We start from the raw sequence: 13,410 nt of genomic DNA on the forward strand, positions 1-13,410 counted from the left end.
TTACAGGCATGTGCCACCACGCCTGGCTTCAGTTTTATTCTTGAAGGATGTATAATTTTTATGGACTACATTTTTCCTTTCAGGACTTGAAAGATGTCATCCACTGCCTTCTGTTGCTTTCAAGATTCTCTCTTTGTCTTTGGGTTTTGATGATTTGACCATAATGATCGCGTGCGAACCTCTAAATTATACCTCTTGGAACTCACTTTGATGTGTGAAATGAAGTCTTTCATTAGATGTAGGAGGTTTCCAACCATTTCTTTTTATTTCTTTTTTTGTGGCAGAACCGGGGATTGAAATCAGGCCCTTGTGCTTACCAAGCAAGCACTTATACTACTGAGCTATCTCCCCAGCTCCTAAAGATAGTAACTTTTTTATTCTTATTTTTTTTCCAACCATTTCTTCAAAAAGTGTTTCTGTCGCTTTGTGTCTCCTTCTGGGACTTCCCGCCAAAATACAGCTGTATCCTGAAGGTGTCCACATGACCCTCAGGGTTTGTTCCCTTTTCTCGGTTCCTTTGACCTTCTGTTCAGATTGCATGATTACCGATTGCCTTATTTTTGAGTTTACTGATTCTTCTATCTGTACAAATTTGAGAATGAACTCTAGTGAATTCGTGTTTCAGTTATTGTCTGCTTTGGGGGCTCAGGTTGTAGCTCAGTGGTAGTGTGTGCTTAGCATGTAGGATGACCTCAGCCCTTAAAAACGAAACAGTCATCGTACTTCTTAGCTCCAGAATTACTGTTTGGTTCCTTTTTATTTTTTTGAGACAAGGTCTTGCTGCATAGTTCAGGCTAGCCTAAACTCCTGCCTCAGCCTCCCAAGTGCTGAGCTTACAGGTATGCACCACCATACCCAGTCCTTTTATAATTGCATTATAGTACTAATATGCTCATTTTGTTCATGCATTATTTTCCTGAATCTTAAAAATTCTTTTTCCTTGGTTTCATACATTCTTGGAACCAATTTAGCAAAGCCACTTAGGTATTTTTGACAAGTAATTCCAATGTCTGGGGTTTCTTCTAAATCTCAGAGCATAAGAATAGTTGAATATACCAGTGTACTTCCTTCTTCATTTCTGAATAATTTTTAGGTATAAAACTTCCCTCCCATATGTTAGTCATCACCACCTCAGGCAGCTTTGATGTTTAGGATTTTAGTACATGCTCCCAGGGAAAAGGTGCTTTGCACTGGAAGAGTTACGAGTTGGTCAAGCAGAGCTGAGTCTTGGGAGCAGGATTTCCCAGGGAACTGCCAGGCAGGTCAGGTGGTGCCAGTTACCTGGCGTGGGAGTGTGGAGGAGCTCTGGGCCATTCCGTCACACCCTGAGGCTGCTGGTTTTCAGAGTGACCACTGAGTTGGGAGGCTCACAGTTCTGCAAAGCTACTTATGAAAGATCCAGCTACTTTTCTTGAACAAATACTCCTGTGTTGTTGGAAACCTATAGCTAATCTTTTTTCTTCCCTACCCCCCTTAGGGTTTTATTTATTTATTTTATCTTAGGGAAGGGTCTACAGGGTGTTCAGGGTCTCATTACTAGGTTGGACTCTGTGATCGGCCTGTTTACAGCCTCCCCAAAGCTGGGATCACAGGCGTTTGTCACCGCACGTGCCCAGTCTCAGTTGCTGTCTCAGCGTGCCTGGGGATAGGGCCGGCACAGCAGGCCCAGGGATCAAACACACCCCCTCCCCACCCCCAGCCCCTGGCCCCTGCACCTACTTGCAGGCACTTTAATCCGCTGAGCTGTTTGACTAGCCCACAAATCTCTAGAGTCCCAAAATGGCTGCTTTGCCATGTTTGCTTGGTGGTTTTGTTCCTTTAATGGAATCATTCCTTTTCTCTGAGGTCCTCATTGCATCATCCCCGCTGACCTCACTCCTCTTAGTGGTCATTTAACTTACTCTGAAGCATCCTCCTTTGAGTAGCTCAGCTGACCCAATTGGGAGTACTGTGCCAGGTAGATTTATATTAATAACCCTTGCATGGCTTGTCATCATTTTTATATATTTTATTTCATTTAATGTTCAGTACCAGAACCAGCTAACAAGTCATTTTCATTTTCTCAGGGTGTTTTTTAGAGAAATAAATGTGCTGCACTTTCCATGGGCTTATGCCATCACTGAATCTCTAATAGTGCTGAAAACTCTTCTGCCTTAAGTCCTGTGAGCATGGTGCTCCAGCTAGGTGATAATGCTACTGCCGGAGAAGGTTAAATGAAATGTGTAGTTGAAGCTGTTTTTATCAAATTGTAGGTTATCACAAGCTGCTGACCAAGAGTGTGGCTGAGACTCCAGTCCATAAGCAAATCTCAAGGAGGCTCCTGCACAGACAGATCAAGGGCAGGTGAGGACTTTCTCATCCGGGGCCCAGCACCTTGATCATCTCCGGCCACTGTTTGCCTTCTGGTGACCTCATACTTAATGCTTATAATTACAGAATGTTGCCTAAACACGGTTCAGGAGAACCGTGCCGAATTTGTTCTTATCCAGGCTTTTCACTTAGTATAATTATTTTGAGATTTATACATGTTGTATCAGTAGTTTGACTTTTTTTATTGCCAAGTGTTAATCCACTGAATGGATTTCCCCCAACTTTTTTTATTTTTGTCTTTTTGAGACAGGATCTTACTATGCAGCTCAGGCTGGCTTTGAGCTCACTTTGTAACCCAGGCTGATCTTGAACTCGCAATGATCCTCCTGCCTCAGCCTCTTGAATGCTATGATTACACATGTGTGTCGCCACACCTGGCTCCCCCAGTTTTTTGGGTTTTTTTTTAACTTAATTTTATTTTGTTTTATTTTGGGGGAGTACTAGGGATCAGATTCAGGACCTTGCACTTGCCAGGCAGGCACTATGCTAGGCCCCTAGCTCTCCCCCAGTTTTTAAACACATGCACCTACTGATGGGGGAAAGGTGTGTTCTCAGACCTGCCAGGCGGGCTGGAGCCCAGCACCCTGCTTGGGCCATTTCTTGCAGAGCTGCAGGTGGGGCTGCATTCTTTCCCCTGGGATGCTGGTTGGAGCAGGGACTTACTATGCAAATGTTTGGTGCGACTGGCTGCCCCTGGTTCTCCACTTGGAGATCTGGCTCTCCTGGGATGTTTCTGGTCTGCACCTATGGCACATTTATGTTGTCATCTCCACTAGTATAAAGTCAGGATGATTGCAACAGAACAAAAATGCAGGGAAGCCCACTGCTCTTCTTTCCTGGGTCCAAGGTCTGAGCCAGGCTGCCTCCTTTAGGTTCATCTTCTGTTTTTCACAGAGCACACAGGGCATTAGAACAGTTGTGTCAACTCCATCTTGTCACAACTCCCTGTGGGCCTCATCTATATATAAATTTTATACACTTAGGAATGTATTGTTTCTTTTTTGGTACCAGGAATCAAACTCAGGACCTCACAGCCCCATATTTAGGAAGATTTATAGGATAGGGCCAAGGATATGGCTCAGTAACACAACACCTGCCTGGCAAGCTTGAGGTTATAAATTTGATTCTCGGTACAAGACTTATCCAATAAAATTTGAGAAGTGAAGTCGGTGGGTCCTTGCCAAATTGCCAGAAATTAAAGCTTTTAAAAATTTGCATGCCAGCCCTGCCACCAGGCATACTGAGGCTGGACGTAGTGGCATGCGCATTCCTGTAAGCCCAGTACTCGGGGAGGCTGAAAACAGGAGGATCACTACAAGTCCAGTCTATGTAATGAGACCCTGTAGACCCTGTATTAAATACATACAAATAAATAAAAATTTGATTAATTTTAATACATTATGGAATTAAAAGTATTTGTGTGAAAATAATATTTGAAGTTGTAAAATGATTTTCTGACAGAAGCTTTCTAACCATCTCACCCTTAATAGTAATCATATATGGGGCTGTGCAAGGCCCTCAGCACCAAAATATGAATAAGCAATAGTAAGCATGCCGGTAATGCTAGCACTTGGGAAGCTGAGGCAAGAGGATTGCTGAGTGAGTTTAAGGCCAGTCTGAACTAAGTGATGAAACTCTACCTGAAAAATAAAAACATTAGGGGACCAGGGAAATGGCTCAGTAGAATAAGCGCTTGCCTGGCAAGCTCAGGGGCCTGAGTTCAATCCCCAGTTCCACAAAATAAAATAAAATAAAAATAAAGACATAGGGGCCAGAGAGATAGCTCAGTAGTATAAGTGCTTTCCTGGCAAGCGCAGGGTCCTGAGTTCAACCCCCAGTCCTGCAAAAAAAAAAATAATAATAATAATAATTATGAGAAAGCTTACCAGTGCTGATATTATTAGACTCTGGTCTTTGTTTCCTTGTTAGATGAGAAGCTGTTTCTGGCTTTATTTTTCTTTATTTTATTTACTTATTTATTTTTTTTCCCGTATTTGGTACCGGGTCTCACTATGCAGCTCAAATTTGAAGTGATCCTCCTGTTTTCAGCCTCCCCAGAGCAGGGATTACAGGCATGTGCCACCACACCTGGACTCAGGCGCCTGACCCAGCACGCATGGGGGCTGGCCCGGGCACGGCCTGTGGTGCCAGGGATTGAACCCTGGCCCCTGTGCTTGCCTAAGCAGGTGCTTAGTCTGCTGAGCCCTGTCTCTGGCTTTACCTGTATTGACTTTGAGTGATGAGTCATTTTACTGGTTCTTCAAGGTCCTCGGATCCTGGTCCTGACATCAATGTTGTTGAAGAGTCCCCTGAAAAAGGACAAGATGGTAAGTATTGGCTACTGTGACCTTTTGTCTTGTGCCTGACTTCTGCGAGAGCCATTCTGCACTTGCACTGTCTCTCTGCGTAGGCTCAGGTAGTTTACAGCAGTTCTCATGACTTCAGGTTCTTGGTGATGCTCTGTTGCTATATGAAAATGTTCTTTTAAATAGAATTTATAGGGGCTGGTGAGATGGCTCAGTGGTCTAAAGCACCTATTAGCAAAGCACAGGGACCGCGGTTCAATCCCCCAGTACCACATGCCAGCCCCGCCCCCAGGTGGGCTGAGCTGGCCACACACACACACAAATAAATAAAATAAATAAATTTGGAAAAAAATAAATAAAATAAATAGAATTTATAGAGAGAATTATTGGGGAAGAAATATGTTTACATAACAAAAATGTTCAGTGTAAGGGTTAAAGTGCTATTATACAGAATACTGTGGCTTATTTAAAAGTACAGAGCCAGGCATGTGTCATGTACCTATTTTCCCAACTGTACAAGACAAGAAGGGTTTTCAAAAACTTAACTTCTTTATTTCATTGCTCAAATAATTCATGTTTGTTGAAGAAAAATTACAGAATATATAGAAAAGACAAATTTTTTAAAGTTATCTGATAATTCCACTACGAAATACTGCTAACAGGGGCCTGGGAGATGGCTCAGTGGAATAAGCACTTCCCTGGCAAGCGCAAGGGCCTGAGTTCAATCCCCAGTTCTGGGGAAAAAAAGAAAAAAACTGTTAACACATTACTAGTACCACTTCTGTACAAATGCATGTGCTGTGTACATATGAAAGCTGGGTAGACTGTGACCCTCAGGAGTCTCACAGTCTGCCACCAGTACGTGTGACATGTTTCACCCTGTGTGACGCACACAGGTGGCAGATTGTGAGACTCCTGAAGGTCAGGTCTATCAGCTCAGTAAGTTTTTTAATGTCCTGTGGAAACCACATGTCAAACTCCTCTTAGCTTTGCTTTTTCTTCTACCTTCTTTAGTACTAGGGATTGAACCCAGGTCTCATCCCTGGTTGCACCTAGCTACATCCCTAGCCCTTTTCTTTTTTGGATCCAGGGATCAAACTCAGGTCGTTGCCCTTGCCAGGCAGGCATTGTGCCTCTGTTCAATATCTGCGGCCCCTTTTTCTTATTTTGAAAGAGGATCTCACTAAGTTGCCCAGGTATCAAATGTGAGGTCTTTCTGCCTCAGTTCTCAGAACACTGTGCCACTGCACCCAGCTCCCTCTTATCTTTCTAAGAGGCACTTCAGAAATATCAAAGCTGCTGGCAGATTGCATCTTACATGGGGTAGTACATGCATTTTGCCTATTTTTGACAACATGAGATGTCAGGATTATAATTCTCCCTGGTTACTAACTGGTTCTTATTTTGCAGAAATAAGTTTGAGACGAAGTCCTCGAATCAAGCAGTTATCATTTAGCAGAACAAATTCTGGTTCCTTCTACTCTGTGTCTCAGCCAAAGTCTCGAAGCGTGCAGAGAGTCCATTCATTCCAGCAGAACAAGTCAGGTAACAGGGCCCATCTCTGTTCACAAGTCCGCACTGACTTGGTGGGAAGTGTCTTTGCAATCTGACGTTTTCCCTTTTGACTTTGGAGCAAAAGAGTGCGTGCACTGTGGAGGTCCAGGCGATGATAGCAGCCTCGGCCTGTGTGTTCAGTCATCCCTTTGATTCCTATGGCTGCCTGTCCACGCTGTTATAAGTAGTCCATTCTTTCAATGGGAAGTTATCCACAAGTCCCACTGCATAGACAAGCCCTCGACACAAATATCCCCGTATAAAAGGTCACACCTGTTTGTATGTTGTTCTTTTATCCATGATGAGACTGGCTGATATGTGTTTTTTTAACACTTAAAAATTACTTCAGTTGCCCAGATTTTCCAGCATAGGACCTGGGATCAATTTGTAGTCTTATTTAAAATTTAAGAAGGCAGGGGCCCGGGAGATGGCTCAGTAGAATGAGCACTTAAGGGCTTGAGTTCAATCCCCAGTTCCACCAAAACAAACAAACAAAAGTTTAAGAAGGCAGCAGCCATTGCCGTGGCTGACATAATCTGCAATATTCCCCCACCTAATAATTTTCCCTCTAAAGACTGTCTTTTTATACAGACTAGCTTCCTATGTGTTGAGAGGATGGAGGTTGAGAAGTAATTAAGTATTGTTGCTGTCTTTGACTTGCAGAACAAAGAGAAAATTCTCCAATTCAAAGTATTCGGTCTCCCAAGAGCCTTCTTTTTGGAGCAGTGTCTGAAATGGTCAGCCCCTCAGAGAAGGGTTCGGCCCGAATTAAAAGGCTGTCAAGAAGCAAGCTGAGCTCTGAGACACCTGAAGCTTATCAGGTATACGGTTCCTAAAATGATTAGAAGGTACAGTGAGGCTGCCAAGAAAGCAGGTGCCTGTAGATAACATCTGAGGTGGCTGGGTTTAGCCACGTAGGTGATTTTTTTTTTTTGAAGGTTCATTCCAATTGTACTTTATTTTTTCAGTAGGCCATATTTTAATGGATACATAGCGCTTTTACTTGGCATCAATTATGATTTCATTTAGAAATAATTTAGCTGTATCATACCAGCCGGCATGATTACTGATCTCTCCATTCCTTGGGGGTGACTCTGCCAACAGGGGAACAGTTCCATTTTATTCCAATTTGTGTTGCTGAATAGGTCCATGCAGCAATACAAAATGTGGCTCTGCCAACTAATAGAGCATTACCATATTTCTAATGGAAATCAGGTGTACGTTTCTTATGGCTCTGCCTTGCTGCCATTTGTTGAATACTTCGAACTAGAAAACAACCTAATGCGTTTTTGGCCAAGGGAAACATCGTGGAGCTGAAGTTGAAACTGTAGTTACTGGGGCCGGGGAGATGGCTCAGTAGGGCCTGAGTTTAATCCCCAGCTCTGCCACAAAGAAAAAAAGAAACTGTAGTTACTGCAGCTGCTGGCGGGTGCAGATTACTTCCAGATACCCTTGCAAAGAGCCCTACATAGGTGATTCTTAAGCATATGGGAACTTAAGCATAGCCACAGTGGTGGGGAGGAGATAGGGCTGCTCTTTTGACTTGAGCTGTGTTACGCACTACGTGTATGCCTCTGCAGTGTGCCCCAGTCCTCCATTCTCATTCAAGTGCCCCTCTGTCTGCACCTGTGTTAGAAACCTGGGGGTCACCCTTGACTGCTCCATCTCCTAGGGCAAGGCTCCTCACTCCAGTCCTGCCTGGGTTATGACACACTAGTTCTGGTACCCACCTGTGTGTTCATCCCTGAAACTTCTTCATTATTAAGCTCCACCTGGAACATTTTAACAGCCTTTTCTCTCCCAAATCCACTTGCCATCCAGAGGACAGAATTATCTTTCTGAAATACTCATCTGATTTTGCTTTGTTTAAGGCACTGAGTTTACCTGCTAAAGCCAAGTTTCTAAAGTTTCATAAAGTGCAAAAGTAGTCATTTAAACTGTGGCCAGGTTAGGAGGGCACACAGAGCTCTGGGGAAAGGTTTGGAGCCCACAGGTTACATGACCACAGTCAGTCTTGTCTCCTGGACAGGCAGGGCCCTCCATGATTAGGTCCCTGCCCAGCTGGCGGGCCTTCCCCCTCCCCACTGTGGCATCCTGCCCAGCAACAGCAGGCCGAGTACCATCCTGCCCACAGCTGCCGCTTTCCGCATCCGTGCCTCTGCCGCTTCTGCGTTCTGTGCCTCAAGTCCTCCTGCCCCACTCTCCAGCCTCTCCTTCCCCTGCTGACGCCCATTCTTGAACACTCGATTTGCTAGCACTTCTTCCCCCGCCCCAGTGTGTTACACGGCCCAGCCCTGTCACTGCACTGGCCGCACTGGTCTCGCCTGTCGCTCTCTCACTGAACTCGAGATGCCAGCCAGACTTTGATTCCCTTGGGATGATCCAGTAAGGCTGCAGAAAAGATGGGTGTTTGACTTCTTGGTGGGAATTTTCCTACGTCATTTGTGAGGAGGAAGGGCATTTCAGTGGGCAGTGTTGCAGCTGTGGCCACCCAGCATCTACACACAGTAGGTGTGCAGCACACACAGGCTGACGGGAGCCGAGAGCAGCTAGGTGGCTTCGGGGACTGCTTTCAGCAAAGGTGAGCAGTAGCTGTTTTGTCTGAGGAGAGGGGAGAGCTGCAGTGGCATGGGTAGAGGCAAGGCATGGTGGAGGGCAGTGTGCTAATTATTAAAATCATTTGCCGCAGTGCTTGGCCCGATGAGACACGGACAAGTATAAATCTGAGTCAGGCTCTGGAGAGGATGACAGGCCACTATATAAAATTTCCAAATTAAGATCCTGTTGCTGATTTTAAATGTCTTGTATGCTTTTCTGGTCCACTTAGAGCCATGAAGACACTTTTTAGAAAATATGGGTGAAAATGTTTCAAGCACTAAAATAATCACTTATCTCTACAGACTCCTAAGAAGAGTTACCAGAAATCTCCAAGGCTTCCTAAGACAGCAACGAAAAAGTTCCCAGGAACACCGCAGATTTCCCCATGCACTCCAGAAAGGGTGCTGCACCCTGCTGTGGAGGTGACCCCTGCGGAGCCCACCCTTGCTCAGGCCCCACAGGAGCTCTCCTCACCTTGCTGCTGCTCGCCCTCGCCATCAGGAGCCACACTGCAGGAAGGACCCTCCCTGGCAGAAGAGCCCTCTGCTCTTGCCACAGGGACCCCGAGGACACCCACCAGGCCGGGTGCTCAGCCACCAGCCTTCATACTGAGCTGTGCATGGCCACATCCAGCCAGTTCCAGTCCAGAAAGCCTGTACCATCCGGCATCCCCGACTCCCTCAGCTGCCCAGCCCAGGAGCGAGTGTGTGACCCCTGTCAGGTACTGCCTCAGGACACCACCGAGGGCAGCAGCCCTCCTGGGCCCACCTCAAGGTCAAAAGTGCCAGCAGCTCCTCCCTGGAGTCTCTCAGGCAGAAGAACCAGCACAGACACTAAAGGACAAAGCTGTCCAAACCGCCAAGAGACCCAACATAACTGTGACTTCCCTACCAAGTGCTCCAGAGAAATGGGACTTGGCCAAGAGCCCACTAAGGAGGCCCTCAACAGTGTCCCCTGGCCCTGGAGACCTAGATCACAAAGTGTACCAGACGTCACCTGGCAGGGCTGCATCTCCCTCCTGTGCTGGACCCTCAGTTCCCCCTACAATCCCACAGAGTGTTGTGTCTGTCACCGTACCCCCTCCACCGCCATCTAAACTTAGGAGACGGTATAGAAGGACCTCAGACCCCAAACAAGACTCTCTGGAGTGCCCACCTGGGCCCTTCGCTGTACTTGGGGCTGCCACAGCCACCAGCCCAGCTGCCACCACCAGTACTAGAAAAGACCAGGAGGCAAGTCCCTCCACCCAACCCTCTCCTGAAGGACAGAGGCACCTAGGCACTGATGTCAGCAGTGACTGGCCTGGGTGCTCCCCTCTGCTTGTTACAAGTGACACAGATTGTTTCATTCTTCTTGAGGAAGCCGAAGCCCAGGGCAGTGGGAGCCACAAAGTGAGGAGCGGTGAAGGTGCAGGACTAAGGACAGTAGGTCCTGCCCAGGAGCGCCCCTCTGTGCCCAACGCCAGGACTTCCTCACCTGCTCCTTGCTCTGGGCCTGGCTCTCCTGAGATAGAGTCCTGTCCCCTGCCTTGCCCTCCAGACAGATGGCAGTGCCAGAATGTGGCACAGCTGGAGAGCCTGAGGGTTCCAGTGAGGCCTCTGAAGGCCCCTGCCAGCCCGCAGACCTATGAGGTCAAGCTGGAGATGCAGGCCTCTGGCCTGCCAAAACTTCGGATTAAGAAGGTAGATTCCAGTGCACTGACTGAGGCCGGAGCCCCAGAAAAGGAGGGGAGCCCTGTGAGAGAAGAGGCCTCCCTGCCTGATCTCAGCATGCCCAGGGCCAGCAGCACTGCCAGCAAGCCTGAGACTTCCTATGCGTCACCCTCTTGCCTCTACTCCTTGCACAGCACGCCTGGCAAGGGGCAGACCTACATCTGCCAATCCTGCACCCCAACCCACTGCCCACCCAGTACCCCCTCTCCATTTCAGACAGATGTTGGGGTTCCCTGGACACCGTCCCCAAAGCACAGTGGGAAGACCACTCCTGACTCCATTCAAGACTGGCCCCGGAGGAAGAGGGCAGTGGACTGCAGCAATGGGCTGTCCTCGGGGCGAGGCGAGGTGGGCATGGACCCTCTTGGGGCTTTGCCACCGCCGGAGCCCCAAGCCGGGGAGCAGGCCCTTAAACTGAACCTCTGTAAGACTCCTGTCTCTGAGGACTTTGAGCTTGAGGGAGTGTGTCAACTCCCAGACAAGTCACCTCCTGGGGACAGTGTCACCAAGGCCGAGGAAGCCTCATGGGGACAGTTTGGGTTGGGTTCTAGGAAGAGACACTGGTCCTCCAAGGAAGAAGCCGAGGGTGGAGCCAACAGAGTTTGTGAAACCCCAAAGGAAGATGCGGACATGAGGAAGCATGGAAAGGGGGGTCCAAGGTGGGCCATGCTGCAGCTCCTCTCCTCTGGGGACGACGAGGTGTTCACTTCTGGTGAGTTTGTGTTTGGAACCCACAGGCTGCATGGTTTCTGTTGGGCAGCCTCAGGGAGGAGGCATTTGGAGCATGGGGGCCGGGACTCAACCTGCTGGGGCCTGTGGGAAACCCTGACAGCTGGCCTCTCCCTAGGCTGCACCCCACCTCGCGGCTGTGCTATGCGGAGCTGCCTCTCAGCCAGCGGGCTGCAGGCTCTCACCCAGTCCCCGCTGCTGCTCCCCAGGAAGGCAGCATCCTCACAGTGCTTGAACCCTACAGGTAAGCACCAGAGGGGTCTGCAGAGGTCTCCAGAGCCTGAGAACCTTGGGGATGCTAAGGGCAAGGTAGACAATCTGTGTCTAGTGTCAGTCCCTGCCCAGGGTAGCTCCACAGTAGAAACTGTGTGCACCCCAAAGAATCCTGCCACAGCATTCGAGTCTTGGAGATGGTGACAGGGATTGGCCCACTGGGACATACTGCTGCGCACCTGTAGTCTTAGAATCTGAACAGGAATGGCCCCACAGGTATGCTAAGTGCTGCCGGTCAGAAGCAGACAGAATCACCATCTGTGGGAGGAGCCTCTTCCTCACAGCCTTCTGAGGCAGGGGTGTAAGTCATGCAGAATAGCAGAAAGCCCTCATCCAAGCCTGCAGGTGCCCGCGTTGCCCACAATGGGAGCTCTGCATAACCATGAAATGGAGCCTTGTAACAAGGGGAGTTTGTTTCCATGGGATGAAGAAGCCCTCCCTGCAGCGTGGTTGTCCTGAGTCCTTGTCTGAGCCGCTGCAGCTCAAGCCAGTTTCCTTCACTCTGGTCTTCAGTCGCTTTTCTGGTTTTTCTAGATGAGAATGCAGATGTCTTTCCCTCCACTGCAGAAGCACCCACTTTCAGCCCGGCCTTCTCCCGGAGACGCCCCTTCAGCAGGACTTACACCCGGAAGAAGCTTGTTAGCTAGTGAGGCCAGGACCACCGGAGGACTGACAGCAACCAGCCACTGCCTACTGGGCAGAGGGGCCATGAGGGGTCAGCTGTTCCCCCCTTGTGCCCAGGCTTCCCAGCAGGGGCCCAAGATTGGGGTACCTGGCACAAAGGGGTCCAAGACCCTTCAGAAAGTGAAGCTGAAGTCAGCCTGGTCACCACGGGCTTACAGAAGTAGGAGACGTGTCCCCAAGCCACAGTCAGCTTGCAGATTCCCCTACAGTTCCTCGCAGAGACTTGCCACCCTCCAGCAGCACCTCGCTGTGTAACGCACCCTAGGCTCTGCCTCTGCCCGGCTGGCAGGGCAGGTGGGTGGCAGTGTAGCTGCTGCTGTGACTTGGCCCAGCAGTCAGGAAACTAGGCGAGGATCTGGGTCAGGTGGGGTCCCATTCCAGCGACACCCCAAACTCAAGTTGGGAAGCCACTGTCTCGCTTGTGTAGGTGGAGACAGGAGCCCCTCAAGAGGTCCCTCTAGAAGGTGCTGTAAGGCTGGGATACTGCGACCCAATTACTTCGTAAGCTGTGAAGCCCTGTGCATGAAGGTGCTGTGGCAAGCAAGGGAATAAATGCTTATGCGCCTGTGTGGTAGTGAAGTCATTTCTTGCTGCTCAACTTTCAGTGCTTTTCTGTTTAATGTTCCCTGCTAAGGTTACCTGTGGCTGGTCCAGCGCTAGCAGTTTCCAGAACAGCCACATTTTGAGGTCTGTCCTGAGACCCAGCCAGCTCAGCCATTGGCCACCTTGTTCCTGGGGAGACTCACCTGGCACCACCAAGTAGGCTCCATGGAAAAGGCAGACCTTATGGTTTCTCAAAGCACTCAAGCCTGTTGGGGTCCAGGTTAGATTCTTCCTACTGTCTTATCCAATTCCAAATGAAAACTCCAGCAAACCTACAGAGATGTGTGAGCCCCCACTGCCACAACATACCTGGGTCACTTGTAAGGGCTTGATCTGTGCTCATAGTTTGGAAGCTGTAGCCATGGTCAGTGGCTGCATTGTTTGGGGACCTGTGCTGAAGTTCCCCATGGTGGGAATCCACTGGTAGAGTGAAACAGCACATACTGTTGCCCAGCGAGGGGGACCAGGGTCCCAATGTCCCTTAAAGGGCACGTCTGGCCGCAGCAGCTTCCCACACAACCATGACCTGGGGACCAAAGCTCATGTCCATCTCCAGTGAGAAATCATTTAGTCCATCTGTA

General features: G+C 48.7%; 1 protein-coding gene and 1 pseudogene across 1 annotated transcript in view; one reads left to right on the forward strand and one right to left on the reverse strand.

The window, feature by feature from the left end:
• Ticrr (TOPBP1 interacting checkpoint and replication regulator) overlaps window positions 1-12,699 on the forward strand; it is a 48,902-nt gene extending 36,203 nt beyond the window's left edge. Inside the window, 7 exon segments of the mRNA XM_004623293.2 lie at window positions 2,253-2,343; window positions 4,636-4,697; window positions 6,087-6,221; window positions 6,894-7,051; window positions 9,131-11,252; window positions 11,388-11,513; window positions 12,077-12,699. Of these exon segments, the coding sequence (XP_004623350.1) occupies window positions 2,253-2,343; window positions 4,636-4,697; window positions 6,087-6,221; window positions 6,894-7,051; window positions 9,131-11,252; window positions 11,388-11,513; window positions 12,077-12,189 (2,807 nt within the window). The 3' untranslated portion in view covers window positions 12,190-12,699.
• LOC105741893 lies at window positions 7,294-7,536 on the reverse strand (annotated as a pseudogene).
• Window positions 12,700-13,410: the final 711 nt, after the last annotated feature.

Source organism: Octodon degus, unplaced genomic scaffold (assembly GCF_000260255.1).
Source record: "Octodon degus isolate 3935 unplaced genomic scaffold, OctDeg1.0 scaffold00002, whole genome shotgun sequence".
Taxonomy (NCBI): Eukaryota; Metazoa; Chordata; class Mammalia; order Rodentia; family Octodontidae; genus Octodon; species Octodon degus.